The sequence below is a fragment of the Bombina bombina genome, chromosome 2 (genome assembly GCF_027579735.1).
Source record: "Bombina bombina isolate aBomBom1 chromosome 2, aBomBom1.pri, whole genome shotgun sequence".
NCBI classification, from domain to species: Eukaryota; Metazoa; Chordata; class Amphibia; order Anura; family Bombinatoridae; genus Bombina; species Bombina bombina.
The window spans coordinates 735,872,139-735,890,375 of NC_069500.1; the positions used below are offsets into that span (position 1 = coordinate 735,872,139).

General features: G+C 41.8%; 1 protein-coding gene across 6 annotated transcripts in view; it reads right to left on the minus strand.

Annotated features, from left to right (window-relative positions):
- Window positions 1–1,819: 1,819 nt before the first annotated feature.
- PWWP3A (PWWP domain containing 3A, DNA repair factor) overlaps window positions 1,820–18,237 on the minus strand; it is a 331,791-nt gene continuing 315,373 nt past the window's right edge. For all 6 annotated transcript variants that reach the window (XM_053702791.1, XM_053702788.1, XM_053702787.1 and 3 more), the window contains 2 exons: window positions 2,725–2,813; window positions 1,820–2,645 (listed from right to left, as the gene is read on the minus strand). In XM_053702791.1, the coding sequence (XP_053558766.1) occupies window positions 2,573–2,645; window positions 2,725–2,813 (162 nt within the window). In that variant the 3' untranslated portion in view covers window positions 1,820–2,572. The remainder of the gene's footprint in view (window positions 2,646–2,724; window positions 2,814–18,237) is intronic.

Genomic DNA, 18,237 nt, shown 5'->3' on the forward strand with positions numbered 1-18,237 from the left:
TATACTGAGTCTCAGAATATGGCTTACCTTCCCCACATGGGGATTCTTGTCAGTCTTCTAGCATTACTAAGTCTTGACTAGAAAAAGATGACTGAACATACCTTTTAGCAGTTAAGCCTGCAAACTGTTCCCCCCAACTGAAGTTTTCTTGGTACTCCTCAGTCCTGCGTGGGAACAGCAGTGGATTTTAGTTACAACATGCTAAAATCATTTTCCTCTCAGCAGAATTCTTCATCACTTTCTGCTACAGAGTAAATAGTACAAACCGGCACTATTTCAAAATAACAAACTTTTGATTGAAGATAAAAAAACTAAAAAACTAACACCACATTCACGTTACCCTCCCGTGGAGATGCTACTTGTTAGAGCGGCAAAGAGAATGACTGGGGGGGCGGAGCCTGAGGGGGAGCTATATGGACAGCTTTGCTGTGTGTTTTCTTTGCCACTTCCTGTAGGGAATGAGAATATCCCACAAGTAAGGATGAATCCATGGACTGGATACACCTTGTAAGAGAAAAGCCAGACCCTTGAGAAGAACTTAGAGTGCTCCAAGAACAGCCTTTCTTAGAAATCTGACACATAAAGTGTAAACACCGGGCCCGTCTGTTTCTCACAAGCTTTACCCTCAGGCCGAGCTTGTTACACTATTCTGCTGCGAAACCTCTGAGCACACACAATATTTATTGTTATATTATCAACAGTTACTTCCTTTTTTATGCAGAAGAATACAATTTTAATAAAACATTGTAAAACAGTAAAAACACAGCAAGTATCCACTGTATTTGATTCCCTTATTGTAATTGTGTGTAATTTGAGTAAAATGAGCTCAAAACATGGACGTTTGCAAAAACAAAGTAGCTTAGAGAAATAACCAATCATTGATAATAAATATTGTGTGGGCTCAGCGGTTTCGCAGCAGAATATTGTAACAAGCTTGGCCTGAGGGTAAAGCTCGTGAGAAACAGATGGGCCCGGTGTCAGATATCTAAGAAAATGTGCGCATGCACACAGGCTGTTATTGGAGCACTCGATAAGTTCTTCTCAAGGGTCTGGCTTTTTATAGCGTCATAAAATATTCTGCATGCGCACTGGCTTTTATTAGAGAATTCGATAAGTTCTCCCCAAGGCTCCGCCTCTTTTCAGATAACTGATGGTGGATACAGGCGGTGCTTATGATGTTAAAGGGGGTGCTTATTGGGGAGTTACAGTGGGAGCTGATGGGACTTATGTAGGTTACACAGGGGGTGCTATTGGGGGGGTTACAATTGGAGCTTATGTAGGTTACAGAGGGGGCTTATGGGGGTTACAAGGGGTGCAGGGTTACAGTGGGAGCTGATGGGACTTATGTAGGTTACACAGGGGGTGCTATTGGGGGGGTTACAATTGGAGCTTATGTAGGTTACAGAGGGGGCTTATGGGGGTTACAAGGGGTGCAGGGTTACAGTGGGAGCTGATGGGGCTTACGTAGGTTACAGGGGGTGCTGACGTGAAAATCGCGATTAAATCGCAATCGCGATTCCCCCCCATATCGCTCAGCCCTAGAGGGAAGTAGGGGGAGTATTTAAGCCTTTGGCTGGTGTGCCTGCCTCCTCCTGGTGGCCAGGTACAGTATTTCCCAATAGTAAGCAATGATGCCATGGACTCTCCTCATATTAAGAAGGAAAAGAAAGATAATTCCTTTATTACCCATCCCCCAGTATTGCATAACCAGCATGGTTATCTCAATATACTTTTTACTTTGTGTCGAAGCCTCTGCAGACTGGCCCCTTATCTCAGTGTTGTATATTTAATGAAGTAACAAATATCCAAGTCAGTGCTATTAATGTGACAGATGGAATGTTTATTAGTTTAGAAGCATACTAAGTTTTGATGGTTCCAGGGCAAAGTATAAGATTTATTTGGCTTATAGCAATAAATCAATCACACTCACATTTTCTATAACAAAATAGTGCAGAGGACCCTCTCTTCCAAATATATTCTGGGGATATAGTTTAGGCATACATAGGAGTTGTAAGTCAAAAATAGTGGATTTTAAAAAACAAAAACAAAAAAAACCCAAACATGATAGTCTTAATTGTAGTTAATTACAATTTACTCTTCATACTGATTTTAGCATCATTGTACGACTAGAACATGGTTTTCTGATTTCTTTATGTACAAAAAATAAAGCAAAACGTTGAAGAAAAACAGCAACAAAAAAAGTATATATGGGGAAGACATGAATATTCCTGGTATTCAATTTAATTCAGTGCATACTCTGGTTTAGAATAAAACCAGCACATTTTTATTTAATTTTTATATAAAATGTCACAGCAGCAAAACAGCACAGTAAAGCCACTAGTATTGAAAAAGTGGTTAAACAGATTTCATGTGAAGCTTTTATTGGCCCTTAGCTGTTCTCATTGTCTATAGTATAACCAGGGTAAGAACAAAAATAGAGATTTGGCAAAGGTAAATATATACAATACACAGCATAGAAATTTGCAAAACACAGCATAGACTAGACTCTGCCATACATGACGCAGTCCTGTGTAACAACAGATCTTACAAGTTCAATTTCATGTTGTGTTTATTAGGTTGCAAGTTTCTCCAATTCTTTTAATTTCTTGTTTTCCAAAATTTGCTCATCAAACAGACTCCTTTCCCTAAAAAGAAATAGGGAAGAATATCAATGACTATAGTCCTATCATGCAACATGCAAAGAAGCAATTCACTGTGTCCTACCTCTTACTGATAGACGGCCCTTCTCTGTATTTCTTTTCTGCTTTTTCATAATTCACTTCATCTATTTCAGATATTGCAAATATAATAGCCTGAAAGAAACAAAAGGCAAAGGAATTCTGAATGATGATTTTTTTTGTACACCAACACATACTAAAAATTTGTGGCCACTACGTGAGCTGTACTTCCTCCATCACAGACGTAACATGTGCATCCATACAGTCACCATTTTTTCGCTTCACCTAGAAGGGTAGTTTAACTTTTTTTCCCTTTTATTGACTAATCCAACTTTACATGTTATTTCATTAGTGTATATAGTTGGGTAGCCAGAGGTGCAACTCTAATTGAGCTCCTTTACCGTTATCCTATTTCACACCCCTGTGCTGATGCACTCACTGCATTAGTGCTGTTTCTGTAAAGTACCAACAAAAACAAATTATGCTTACCTGATAATTTCATTTCCATCGAGTGGAGGAGAGTCCACAGCTTCATTTATTACTATTGGAAATTAAGAACCTGGCCACCAGGAGGAGGCAAAGACACCCCAGCCAAAGGCTTAAATACCTCCCCCACTTCCCTCATCCCCCAGTCATTCTGCCAAGGGAACCAGGAACAGTAGGAGAAATATCAGGGTATAAAAAGGTGCCAGAAGATGATTACATTTAGGTCCGCCCCACTGAGATACAGGCGGGAGCCGTGGGCTCTCCTCCCCTCGATGGAAATGAAATTATCAGGTAAGCATAATTTATGTTTTCCATCTAAATGGGAGGAGAGTCCATGGCTTCATTCATTACTATTGGGAACATATACCCAAGCTCTAGAGGACACTGAATGAAACCGGGAGGGCAAAAGGCGGACTCTAGTCTGAGGGCACCACAGCCTGCAAAACCTCTCTACCAAAAACAGCTTCCGCAGAAGCAAAAACTTAAAATTTGTAAAACTTTGCAAAAGTGTGTAAGGAGGACCAGGTAGCCGCCTTACAAATTTGCTCCATAGAGGCCTCATTCTTGAAGGCCCTAGACGAAGCCACAGCGCTAGTTGAATAAGTTGTGATCCTCTGAGGAGGCTTATGTCCCGCTGTCTCATAAGCCAAGCGAATCAAGCTCCTCAACCAAAAAGACAGAGAAGAAGCAGAGGCCCTAGAGAACACCACAAAAAGAGATTAAGACTGTCTGGAATCCTTTGTAGCCTGGAGATAGAACTTCAAGACACAAACCACATCCAGGTTATGAAGTAACTTTCCTTTGAAGAAGGGTTAGGACAAAAAGAAGGAACAACTATTTCCCGATTGATGTTACGGTTAGACACCACCTTGGGGAGAAACCCAAACCCAGTGCGAAGTACAGCCTTATCCGCATTAAACACCAGATAAGGAGGATCACACTGCAAGGCAGCCAGTTCAGATACTCTGCGTGCCGATGCAATAGCCAACAGGAAGAAAACCTTCCAGGACATAATCTTAATGTCAATGGAATGCATAGGTTCAAACGGAACCCTCTGCAAAACCTTAAGGACTAAGTTTAAGCTCCAAGGCGAGCCAACTGTAGAAAAACAGGCTTGATTCTAGACAGAGCATGAACAAAAGATTGGATGTCAGGGAGCTCAGCGAGTCTCCTATGATAAAACTGATAATGCCGAAATCTGTCCTTTCAAGGAACTAGCGGCAAGACCCTTCTCCAAACCATCTTGGAGAAAGGCCAAAATCCTGGATACCCCGGGGCGGAGTAAGCTCTGTATCTGAGCGGTCGCAACTCTGAATAGCTCCGGTCCTATCCGGATAATTTACACATGAATGACCGCTCAGTACAGTTATATTCACTTTTGAGCCGTGGAGTATGACCCAGGGAGACTATGCAAGTACCCTAAAACCAGATTACAGCAGATCTACACAGGACATTAACGCGATTAATGTAGCTACAGTCATCGGCCATCTTGTTTACCACGTGGAGCTCTGGCTATACCCTGCAGCGCAATATGGAAGAATTCAATACTGCCATACTAACGGCCCTGGAAGCCTTTGACAACTTGATGTCTCATAGTTTTGCAGATCTGAGGGGAGTATTTAGGGACTGCCCTATGCTGTCAGCACCCCTGTCAGAATGGAGGATAGCACAGTTTGAGTCAGATTGTATGGAGACCCTAGTGGAGCTGGGCAATCAGCCTGATCTGATGATGTTGGAGCCAGCAACGGAAACCTCTCCAGAACTGCCAGATACAGCCGGAGGGATCCGATCCCTGATTGTTACGGAGGGGGATGTGACCTACCTCCCTAGTGGAGTCGAGGACTTTAACTTTCTGCCTGACACGGCAAAGGCTCACCTGCAGGGTCACAAGGAAATCACGCAGCTCGCAACCATGCCCGGCCATGCAGCCAGGATCTCACCGAACATTGCAGTTCACCAGACAGTCTCACTAGGTCTGGGGAGAAGGGTTTCAGGCGACCTACATAGAGGAAGAGGACTGACAGAAAGCCGGAGTCATTCTACAGGAACTCCGTCGCAGCAATATCACCTATGTGGGAGATCCACTATACTGCAGACCTGCATAACAAGGGCCCTTCCAGCGATGCCCATTCTCAAGACTGGTGTGGGGTAATAGACTTGACATAAACCTCGATTCTTTAACCATTTGGTTCCTAGAACAATATACCGGACTGACTTTTTGGTATAATCGTTTTGAGACACTTTAATTAAACACAATTCTACCGGAGAAATGTCTCTAGTTTATAGCTACTGTCTTTTGTTTATTATATATTCTGTTAGACCTGTAGTCTCCTTTCATCCAGTTACTACATTTTTATTTCATGTGCTCCATTTAAGCTGTTAGATATTATATGTTTATCTACATAACATCCATGCAACCTCTGATGTATATATTTATTGCATACCTTTAGCTCTGCTGGGGATTTTTATAGAAAACAATTTATCGCCTGAAGGAGTACTGGGGCTTGGATGGATAAGGGACTATGCAAACCTGTCATTACTGAAACGGAGGGCAGATTGCATCACTCCCTTGCTCACACGGTGGAGCTTTTCACACATAGCCAAGTTAGGAGTGGGGTAGAGTTACGTTGCACTCTTTAACACTTTCTGTCTTGGGAAGCCCTCCTAGTCCGATTTGACCCTTTTGTCCTTATTAAACCATTGGAATAGAGATGTCTGGGCCTTTAATGATGACATTATTGTTTGATGTGTAGGTCCTTGTTCTCCTTATCACTAATGATCTGTTTTTCCTGTTTTAGGCCAATATTAAGTTATATTGGTGGCCATTATCTCATCAGTTATATTCTTAGCTTGTGTACGTGTATGTATGTTGAGAACCATTTGTTTTGTAGTTTCATGTATCTTGTAATGCTGTTTCTCACATTTAGATTAATATAAGAATAATCCACTAGTATTAAAGTGGAGAGTTTTGACTCAATACTAATGGCAGGTACACATAAGGGCTGAACACCACTCTATAATAAATGCTCCTCCCCCTATATATTTCACCGCCAGCAGCATATTACTGTGTAGCTTATATAAAGTCCAGGATTATAGGTAACGCTGCATTATTATACACAATTAGTATAGGCTTTATCCAAACTTCTATATATCACCACAAATAGGATATATATCACCTGTTTATTAACTTTTGTGTTTCTTCAGTTAATAGGGCATAGGCCTATGAGTTAGACTAATGCTAAGGCTTCTAGGATCCTAAATCGCTACTACAAATATCCTTATATTATACCTTTCACTGCCCTATATTCTAGGTGTACTCATTACTTGTTTATGCTGACATATATAGGAAGGTAGCTATCCAGTCCCTACATGGGACAGTTTATGTTGTCTTATTGGAGTTTTTGCCTTTACGGTTATGTATAAAGCCCTATATGTTCAGCTCCTTTTTGGGTATTATTGTGTATAATGATCACTGGTTAGTATAGCCATCTGATCCTAAGTTGAAATAGCCCTTACCTATTACGCTTATATATGTCCTTCCTTCACTACTTTACCACACTAAGGGGTTATATAGTTAAATCTTAATGGATCTTGAGGATATGTGGTAAAGCTCATATCAATGTATATTTTATCACCCATACTCCCTCTAGACATTTTTTTTAAGAGTCTACTTAGATATTGAAACTAATATTCTCTTGGAGACCCCATAGTAATTACAAACTTGATACGTCGGCCTGCTTCGCCCTCCACCCCCCCTCCCCACTTTATTTCGAGCGGCTCTTGCCCGCTGCATCCCCTCCTATGAAACTATAAAGCTAACTCCCTCCTGGCCCTAAATGTACCTGAATTGACACATTGACACTTTAATTTGCTTTCTCTGCGCCATGGAGAGGACCATTTTTGTTTTCCCTTTTACTACCTTTATTATAAAACTGAAGTCTTACTGTTGATTGCCCATATCTTATAATGATGCTTGAGCTACATGATTGTAATACTTATCTAACGATACTTTATATGCACTTCTCTGTAATTGTTTTGGGGCATACCCTTCATGTTGTATTGGTTTATGACTTCAATAAAAACTATTTAAAAAAAAATAAAAAATCCTGGATACCTTCACTTTATGCCAAAGATATCCATGCTTCTCACACCAGGACAAGTAAGTTATCCAGACCTTATGGCAGTGATTGGCTTCCTTGCCTGAATTAGAGTATCAATCACACTTTCAGAAAAGCCTTTCTTAGTTAAGACTAGGTGTTCAATCTCCACGCAGTCAGCTTCAGAGAATTTAGATTTCACAGTTAAAAGGTGTCCTGTGACAGCAGATACCTGTGACAGGGTAACCTCCACGGCGGAGAGGATGACATCCCCACCAGATCCGCAAACCACGTCCTCCGCGGCCATGAAGGAGCAATCAAAATGGCCGAAGCCCGCTCCTGTTTGATGCGTGCCACTATTCAAGGTAGAAGTGGTAGCGGAAAAACATAAATTTATGTAAGAACTTACCTGATAAATTCATTTCTTTCATATTAGCAAGAGTCCATGAGCTAGTGACGTATGGGATATACATTTCTACCAGGAGGGGCAAAGTTTCCCAAACCTCAAAATGCCTATAAATACACCCCTCACCACACCCACAATTCAGTTTAACGAATAGCCAAGAAGTGGGGTGATAAGAAAGGAGCGAAAGCATCAAAAAATAAGGAATTGGAATAATTGTGCTTTATACAAAAAAATCATAACCACCACAAAAAGGGTGGGCCTCATGGACTCTTGCTAATATGAAAGAAATGAATTTATCAGGTAAGTTCTTACATAAATTAGGTTTTCTTTCATGTAATTAGCAAGAGTCCATGAGCTAGTGACGTATGGGATAATAAATACCCAAGATGTGGAACTTCCACGCAAGAGTCACTAGAGAGGGAGGGATAAAATAAAGACAGCCAATTCCGCTGAAAAATAATCCACAACCCAAAACAAAAGTTTTAATCCTAATAATGAAAAAAACTGAAAATATAAGCAGCAGAATCAAACTGAAACAGCTGCCTGAAGTACTTTTCTACCAAAAACTGCTTCAGAAGAAGAAAAGACATCAAAATGGTAGAATTTAGTAAAAGTATGCAAAGAAGACCAAGTTGCTGCTTTGCAAATCTGATCAACAGAAGCTTCATTCCTAAACGCCCAGGAAGTAGAAACTGACCTAGTAGAATGAGCCGTAATCCTTTGAGGCAGGGATTTACCCGACTCCACATAAGCATGATGAATCAAAGACTTTAACCAAGACGCCAAAGAAATGGCGGAGGCCTTCTGACCTTTCCTGGAACCAGAAAAGATAACAAAAAGACTGGAAGTCTTCCTAAAATCTTTAGTAGCTTCAACATAATATGTTAAAGCTCTTACTACATCCAAAGAATGTAAAGAGTTCTCCAAAGAATTCTTAGGATTCGGACACAATGAAGGGACAACAATTTCTCTACTAATGTTGTTAGAATTCACAACCTTAGGTAAAAATTGAAAAGAAGTCCGCAACACCGCCTTATCCTGATGAAAAATCAGAAAAGGAGATTCACAAGAAAGAGCAGATAACTCAGAAACTCTTCTAGCAGAAGAGATGGCCAAAAGGAACAAAACTTTCCATGAAAGTAATTTAATATCCAGAGAATGCATAGGTTCAAACGGAGGAGCTTGTAAAGCCCTCAGAACCAAATTAAGACTCCAAGGAGGAGAGATTAATTTAATGACAGGTTTGATACGAACCAAAGCCTGTACAAAACAATGAATATCAGGAAGTATAGCAATTTTTCTGTGAAAAAGAACAGAAAGAGCAGAGATTTGTCCTTTCAAGGAACTTGCAGACAAACCTTTATCCAAACCATCCTGAAGAAACTGCAAAATTCTAGGAATTCTAAAAGAATGCCAGCAGAATTTATGAGAAGAACACCAAGAAATTTAAGTCTTCCAGACTCAATAATAAATCTTCCTAGACACAGATTTACGAGCCTGTAACATAGTATTAATTACTGAGTCAGAGAAACCTCTATGACTAAGAATCAAGCGTTCAATTTGCATACCTTCAAATTTAATGATTTGAGATCCTGATGGAAAAATGGGCCTTGAGATAGAAGGTCTGGTCTTAACGGAAGAGACCAAGGTTGGCAACTGGCCATCCGAATGAGATCCGCATACCAAAACCTGTGAGGCCATGCTGGAACCACCAGCAGTACAAACGAACGTTCCATTAGAATTTTGGAAATCACTCTTGGAAGAAGAACTAGAGGCTTAAAGATATAGGCAGGATGATAATTCCAAGGAAGCGACAACACGTCCACTGCCTCCGCCTGAGGATCCCTGGATCTGGACAGATACCTGGGAAGTTTCTTGTTTAGATGAGAGGCCATCAGATCTATTTCTGGAAGTCCCCAAATTTGAACAATCTGAAGAAATACCTCTGGGTGAAGAGACCATTCGCCCGGATGTAACGTCTGGCGACTGAGATAATCCGCTTCCCAATTGTCTACACCTGGGATGTGAACCTCAGAGATTAGACAGGAGCTGGATTCCGCCCATACAAGTATCCGAGATACTTCTTTCATGAGGACGGTGAGTCCCACCTTGATGATTGACATATGCCACGGTTGTGACATTGTCTGTCTGAAAACAAATAAACGATTCTCTCTTCAGAAGAGGCCAGAACTGAAGAGCTCTGAAAATCGCTTGTTGATTGGTAATCTCGCCTCCTGAGATTCCCAAACCCCCTGCGCTGTCAGAGATCCCCATACAGCTCCCCAACCTGTCAGACTCGCATCTGTTGAGATCACAGTCCAGGTTGGACGAACAAAAGAAGCCCCTTGAACTAAACAATGGTGATCTATCCACCATGTCAGAGAGTGTTGTACATTGGGATTTAAGGATATTAATTGTGATATCTTTGTATAATCCCTGCACCACTGGTTCAGCATACAAAGCTGAAGAGGTCGCATGTGAAAACGAGCAAAAGGGATCGCGTCCGATGCAGCAGTCATAAGACCTAGAATTTCCATGCACAAAGCTACCGAAGGGAATGATTGAGACTGAAGGTTTCGACAGGCTGAAACCAATTTCAGACGTCTCTTTTCTGTTAGAGACAAGGTCATGGACACTGAATCTATTTGAAAACCCAAAAAGGTTACCTTTGTCTGAGGAATCAAGGAACTCTTTGGTAAATTGATCCTCCAACCATGTCTTTGAAGAAACGACACAAGTTGATTCGTATGAGATTCTGCAGAATGTGAAGACTGAGCAAGTACCAAGATGTCGTCCAAATAAGGAAATACCGCAATACCCTATTCTCTGATTACAGAGAGAAGGGCACCGAGAACCTTTGAAAAGATCCTTGGAGCTGTTGCTAGGCCAAACGGAAGGGCCACAAACTGGTAATGCTTGTCTAGAAAACAGAATCTCAGAAACTGATAATGAGCTGGATGAATTGGAATATGAAGGTATGCATCCTGTAAATCTATTGTGGACATATAATGCCCTTGCTGAACAAAAGGCAGAATAGTCCTTATAGTCACCATTTGAATGTTGGTATCCTTACATAACGATTCAATATTTTTAGATCCAGAACTGGTCTGAAGGAATTCTCCTTCTTTGGTACAATGAATAGATTTGAGTAAAACCCCAGACCCCGTTCCAGAACTGGAACTGGCACAATTACCCCAGCCAACTCTAGATCTGAAACACATTTCAGAAACGCCTGAGCCTTCACTGGGTTTATTGGAATGCGAGAGAGAAAAAATCTTCTCGCAGGTGGCCTTACCTTGAAACCTATTCTGTACCCTTGTGAAACAATGTTCTGAATCCAAAGACTGTGAATCGAATTGATCCAAATATCTTTGAAAAATCGTAACCTGCCCCCTACCAGCTGTGCTGGAATGAGGGCCGCACCTTCATGTGGACTTGGGAGCTGGCTTTGACTTTCTAAAAGGCTTGGATTTATTCCAGACTGGAGAAGGCTTCCAAACGGAAACCGTTCCCTTAGGGGAAGGGTCAGGCTTTTGTTCCTTATTTTGACGAAAGGAACGAAAACGATTAGCAGCCCTGTATTTACCTTTAGATTTTTTGTCCTGAGGCAAAAAGGTTCCTTTCCCCCCATTAACAGTTGAAATAATAGAATCCAACTGAGAACCAAACAATTTATTACCTTGGAAAGAAAGGGAAAGCAAAGTTGACTTAGAAGTCATATCTGCATTCCAAGTTTTAAGCCATAAAGCTCTTCTAGCTAAAATAGCTAAAGACATATACCTGACATCAATTCTAATGATATCAAAGATGGCATCACAAATAAAGTTATTAGCATGTTGAAGAAGTTTAACAATGCTATGAGTATTATGGTCTGACACTTGTTGCGCTAAAGCCTCCAACCAGAAAGTGGAGGCAGCAGCAACATCAGCCAAAGAAATAGCAGGTCTAAGAAGATTACCTGAACATAAATAAGCTCTCCTTAGAAAGGATTCAAGTTTCCTATCTAAAGGATCCTTAAATGAAGTACTATCTGCCGTAGGAATAGTAGTACGTTTAGCAAGAGTAGAGATAGCCCCATCAACCTTAGGGATTTTGTCCCAAAACTCTAATCTATCAGATGGCACAGGGTACAGTTTCTTAAACCTTTGAGAAGGAGTAAATGAAGTACCCAGATTATTCCATTCCCTAGAAATTACTTCAGAAATAGCATCAGGGACAGGAAAAACTTCTGGAATAACTATATGAGGTTTGAAAACCGAATTTAAACGCTTAGTAGATTTAGTATCAAGAGGACTACACTCCTCCATCTCTAATGCGATTAACACTTCTTTAAGTAAAGAACAAATAAATTCCATCTTAAATAAATATGAAGATTTATCAGTGTCAATATCTGAGATACAATCTTCTGAACCAGATAGATCCTCATCAGAAACAGACAAGTCAGAATGATGACTGTCACTTAAAAATTCATCTGAAATATGAGAAGTTTTAAAAAACCTTTTACGTTTACTGGAAGGAGGAATAACAGACAGAGCCTTCCTAATAGATTTAGAAACAAATTCTTTTGCATTAACAGGAACATCCTGAGCATTAGATGTTGAAGGAACAACAACAGGTAATGGATTATTACTAATGGAAATACAATCTGCATTAGCAAGCTTATCATGACATTCATCACAAACTACAGCCGGAGGAACAGTTACCACAAGTTTACAACAAATGCACTTAACTTTGGTAGAACCAGCATCAGGCAGCGTCTTTCCAGAAGTAGATTCTGATCCAGGGTCCAGTTGCGACATCTTGCAATATGTAATAGAAAAAAAAACATATAAAGCAAAATTATCAAATTCCTTAAATGACAGTTTCAGGAATGGGAAAAAATGCCAATGAACAAGCCTCTAGCAACCAGAAGCAATGAAAAATGAGACTGAAATAATGTGAAAAAAAGGTGGAGACAAGAATGACGCCCACATTTTTTGGCGCAAAAAATGACGCCCACATTATTGGCGCTAAGTACAACGCCTATATTGTTTGGCGCCAAGTATGACGCCACATCCAATTGACGCAGACAAAAATGACGCCCACATTTTTGGCGCAAAAAACGTCTGAACACAAAAAAAGTCAAAAAAATGACGCAACCACGAACAACTTCCGCCGTCAATTAGGGCGCCGGAAATGACAAAATTTTTGCGCCAAAAATGACGCAATAAATTGAAGCATTTTCAGCCCCCACGAGCCTAACAGCCCACAGGGAAAAAAGTCAATTGAAAAATTTTTAAGGTAAGAAAAAATAATCCTTCATATGCATTATCCCAATAATGAAACTGACTGTCTGAAATAAGGAATACTGATTACCCTGAATCATGGCAAATATAAGTTTAAACACATATATTTAGAACTTTAAAAATAAAGTGCCCAACCATAGCTTTAGAGTGTAAAATAAAATAAGACTTACTTACCCCAAGACACTCATCTACATATAGTAGATAGCCAAACCAGTACTGAAACGAGAATCAGTAGAGGTAATGGTATATTAGAGTGTATCGTTGATCTGAAAAGGGAGGTAGGAGAAGAAATCTCTACGACCGATTACAGAGAACCTATGAAATAGATCCCGTAGAAGGGTGTATTTATAGGCATTTTGAGGTTTGGGAAACTTTGCCCCTCCTGGTAGGAATGTATATCCCATACGTCACTAGCTCATGGACTCTTGCTAATTACATGAAAGAAAATGTAAGCTAGGCTGAATCCCCATGAAACCACTAAGGTATCTATCAGTTCTGCCTGGGGATCCCTGGACCTCGACCCATATCGAGGTAGCTTGCAATTGAGTCTGGACGCCATGAGATCTATCTCTGGCAATCCCCATCTGTGACAAATCTCCGCAAACACCTCGGAGTGAAGAGACCATTCCTCCGGATGGAAGGATTGTCTGCTGAGAAAGTCTGCTTCCCAGTTGTCCACACCTGGTATGTGAATCGCCAGGAGCGAGCAGTCGTGGGACTCTGCCCACTCCAGAATCCGAGACACTTACCTCATTGCGAGGAAGCTCTTTGTACCCCCTGATGGTTGATGTAAGCCACCGAGGTAATATTGTCGGTCTGGAATCTGATGCAACTGACCGACTCCAGAGAAGGCCATGCCTTCAGAGCATTGTAAATTGCTCGTAGTTCTAGGATGTTGATCGAAAGGAGAGACTCCTTCCTGGAATACTTTCTTTGTGCCATCCTGGCACCCCAAACAGCTCCCCCTCATGTCAGACTGGCATCCGTGGTCACAATCTCCCAGGACGGTCTCAAGAAGGATGTTCCCATGGACAGTTGCTCCGGACGGATCCACCAGGAGAGGGAGTTCCGAGTCCGAGCATCCATGGATATCAGCTGTGATAGATCTGAATGATCGCCGTTCCACTGTCTCAACATGCACAATTGCAGAGGTCTGAGATGGAACCTGGCGAATGGGATGACATCTATGCTTGACACCATAAGACCTATCACCTCCATACATTGAGCCACCGTTGGGCTTGTGGAGGACTGAAGGGCAAGACCGGCGCTGCTGGTCTGTGAGAAATATCTTCATGGACATAGATATTATCGTGCCCAGGAACTGCACCCTGTTGCTGGGAACCAGGGAACTCTTTCCTGAGTTGATCTTCTAACCTTGAGATTGAAGCAGAAGAGCCCTTGAATGATCCTCTGCGAGGCTGAACGACAGCGCCTGAACTAGGATGTCGTCCAGGTAAGGCGCCACCGCAATGCCTCTGGATCTGACCACTGCAAGCAGCGCCCCCAGAACCTTCGTGAAGACTCTAGGGGCCGTAGCCAGGCCAAAGGGAAGGACCAGTAACTGGAAGTGTTGCTCCAGAAACGCAAATCTTAGGAACTTGAAGTGGTTCCTGTGAATTGGCACATGAAGGTAAGCATCCTTCAAGTCTATAGTCATCATGAACTGTCCATCTTGAACTAGGGGCAGAATAGATCTGATCGTTTCCATTTTGAACGATGGAACACTCAGAAACTTGTTTAAACACTTTAGGTCCAGAATCGGGCGGAACGTGCCCTCTTTCTTTGGAACCACAAAAAGGTTGGAATAGTACCCTAGACCCCGTTCTACTAGGGGTACTGGTACGATAACCCTGAGAGAGGCGAGATCTCTCACACACTCTAGAAAGGCCTCTCTCTTCTCTGGTCTTGAAGACAGGTTTGACAGGATTTTCTGAGGGACTCCCAAATGGGGATCTCATCAGGAGTATCCCCCTTGTCACCAATTTCATTTAATGCTGAGTTTCTGGGAGGTTTGGAGCCCCTTATAGCACACGGGGTGAACTGGGGTATACCATACCATTTATAAAATTGACCGTTAACGGTAAATTAAAGCAAAAACAAGATTTAGAGGAGATAGCCGGAGGAAGTTACTCATCCTGGCTGAAATATGCACAGTTAAAACATATGATACACAAATCCAAACACAAAAAGGACCTGTTGAGACCTCCAACGAGGTTTGAAAGGTTATGTTTATCCGAAGTCCTACCTAGGGGAACACTGTCTATTTCTAGATGCCTCTTGGAGGAAACATTAATTAACACTCTTCCATCATACACTACACGTTGGCAGGCTGAACTGGGGATCTCCCTATCCATTCAAGAATGGGAAAATATATTCCTTAACACTCGTAAGTCCTCGGTATCATCAAAAACACTGGAACTCAATCACAAGATACTAACCCGCTGGTATTTAACCCCAGAACGCCTGAGATATATGTATCCCAATGCGGATGATAGATGTTGGAGGGGATGCAGTAAGAAAGGCACGATGTCACATATATGGCGGCAATGTGAGAAACTACGGCCATTCTGGTCACAATTGGAGACTGACTTACAGACTATTGTAGATGCGTCCTTTACTCTAACTCTAACTCTAGCTTTACTAAATTTTAGACCACAGAAACTGTGTAAAATAAGATGGACTCTCCTGACAATAGGATTAAATAGCGCTAGGAACTTAATAGCCAGAAAGTAGAGATCACCCACCCCTCCATCCAGAACAGAATGGATACAGAACACTACAACACTCATATCCCAAGAGGAGTATGTACACTTTAGAAAGAGAACCCTCAACCATTATTATGACGTTAAGTTTTACTGGGAATCATTTATAGGTACTCAAGATAATACATAAATTACCAACGGACTGACACCCCCACGTCTTTACAGAACTACTACTCCACCATGCACCTTAAGGAAAGTCTTTCTTCCCCTCCCACCTGCACTCACCTTCTCTATCATATACTCCCCTTCCTCCCATCCCCCTTTATTCTCTCTCTCCTTTTCACCCCTTATCCTTTTTACTTTTTCACTTCTACCACTTTACGAGCTTTATTAGAAAGCGCTATCTGGAAGGTATGATTATAATTATAATTACTTGATGGAATTGCAGAGTCGTTGTTTTGTATTTCTCTTTTTCTTTTGTTTTCGTTACGATACGAAATGTTGCATTGTTTGTTTGTTATCTTCTCTCACTACCGAGACGAGAAGACTTGTAACAGCTGTAATGTCCTATTATATACTACTGAAAGAGACTGCGTAATGCCATATGGACAGTTGGGTTATCTTTCGTTTTCTTATTGTTACCCCAAAAAATGAAGCACAACAACTCTTGTATGGTCCTAAGTTACTGTGTGCATCACATCTTTTCATGTAAGTAGTATGTATATATATATATATATATATATATATATATATATATATATATGTATGCTGTACTAGATATCTTTAATAAAAATTATGCTAAAAAAAAAAAAAGAGGAAAAGGACGAACCCAATCGCTCCCATTCATTCTTAATAATATTTGCCATCTTAACGGGAACCGGGAAAGTCTGAGGCACTACCCTGTCCTCGTATACCTTCTCAAGCTTAGTAATCGCAGGTTCCTCCGGGATCTTAGGTTCTGGAACCTCCAGAGTAGCAAGCACCTGCCACAAAAGAAAACGCAAATTTTCCATCCTAAACCTATAACCAGGCTCCTCCGCAGCAGGAGATTTAGATGGCACGGACTCCAACCCAGAAGGGGCCTCCTCTTTAGAGTCGGAGTGGGCCTTGTCATCGTATAGAGCCTCTGGATCTTCCATCAGCGAAGACAAACCTTGGGCCGGGCCGCCATGATGCACCCTACGCTTGCGCTTAGCAGAACGTGGTAAGGCATGGATTACTTTCGAAACCGCCGATTCCAGTTGGTCCGCAAAGTCTGACGGCCAACGAATCTCTCCCGAAGGAGTAACGGTTGGACCCCCGGGGTGCTGCATGTGCAATTGGAGATAAATGCAGGGAACGCTCCTCACGGGACGAAGAACCCTCAGAGGTGGACGGCTCAGTAGTATTTGACATCCGTTTACATTTAGATGCTGTGACTTTATCAAGGCATGTGGAACATAGTTGAGCAGGCTGATCTACCAGAACCTCCTCACAATAAACACAGGATTGAGACTTTGTTAATGAGGGAGAGACCTCTAACGCGTCAGAGTCCTCCATAGCTTGCGCTGTTGATAGACTAACTTATATTACAAAAAAGGCACCCTTATACCACCAATGGCCAGGGCACTCACCACCGCCTAGAACCCGGACTCCAGAAACCGTTACATCTCCTGCGTCACAGACCAACAGAGAAGGAGAGATAGCAACACCCAGTCACACTGCGTGCCTTGCAGGACCGCCCCTGCACTAGGGAAAACACGCCAAAACCTGAAAGTTCCACCCATTGCCAGAGTCTCATCTCGCACATAACGCAGCAATGACACAATAAACAATATCAAGTATAACCCCCCGTTCAATAATCCCCATTCCAGGAATATTAACCCTTGATTCTGTAAAGATAAAAAGGCGCCACACTGTGACCCTGTCTTCTATGTTATCATATTAATAAAAAAATGAAATGATCTTACCAGAATCTACAATGTGGAACAGGAACACGGCCCTTCAAGTGTGACAGGTTAGTAGCCTCGCTCCTGACATGGACTTGAGTGTAGAAAGCAGGCAGCAAAACTCATAAATTGTGATTGCTTGTGGAGCTGTTAATATGAGTCGGGATGGTTTCGCAGAAAGACTCTCCCTGCATCTCCGGACTCTAGCTTTTGCCCAGGCTCTCACTGAGAGGCTGACAGGACTGCTTAAAACTCCAGTCCCAATGTGAAGAGTACTACCATGCATAAGAGACTACTCCGAAACTCTGGCACTTCTCTACCATCCTCCTGTGACAAAAGGCAAAGAATGACTGGGGGATGAGGGAAGTGGGGGAGGTATTTAAGCCTTTGGCTGGGGTGTCTTTGCCTCCTCCTGGTGGCCAGGTTCTTAATTCCCAATAGTAATGAATGAAGCCATGGACTCTCCTCCCCTTTAGATGGAAATTATTTTCTAATAATACCAGATTCTCCTGAAAAATACAAGGCATGAGTCTACAATTAGTGAAAAGAGCCACTACACAAAAACATAATTTATGCTTACCTGATAAATTCCTTTCTTCTGTTGTGTGATCAGTCCACGGGTCATCATTACTTCTGGGATATAACTCCTCCCCAA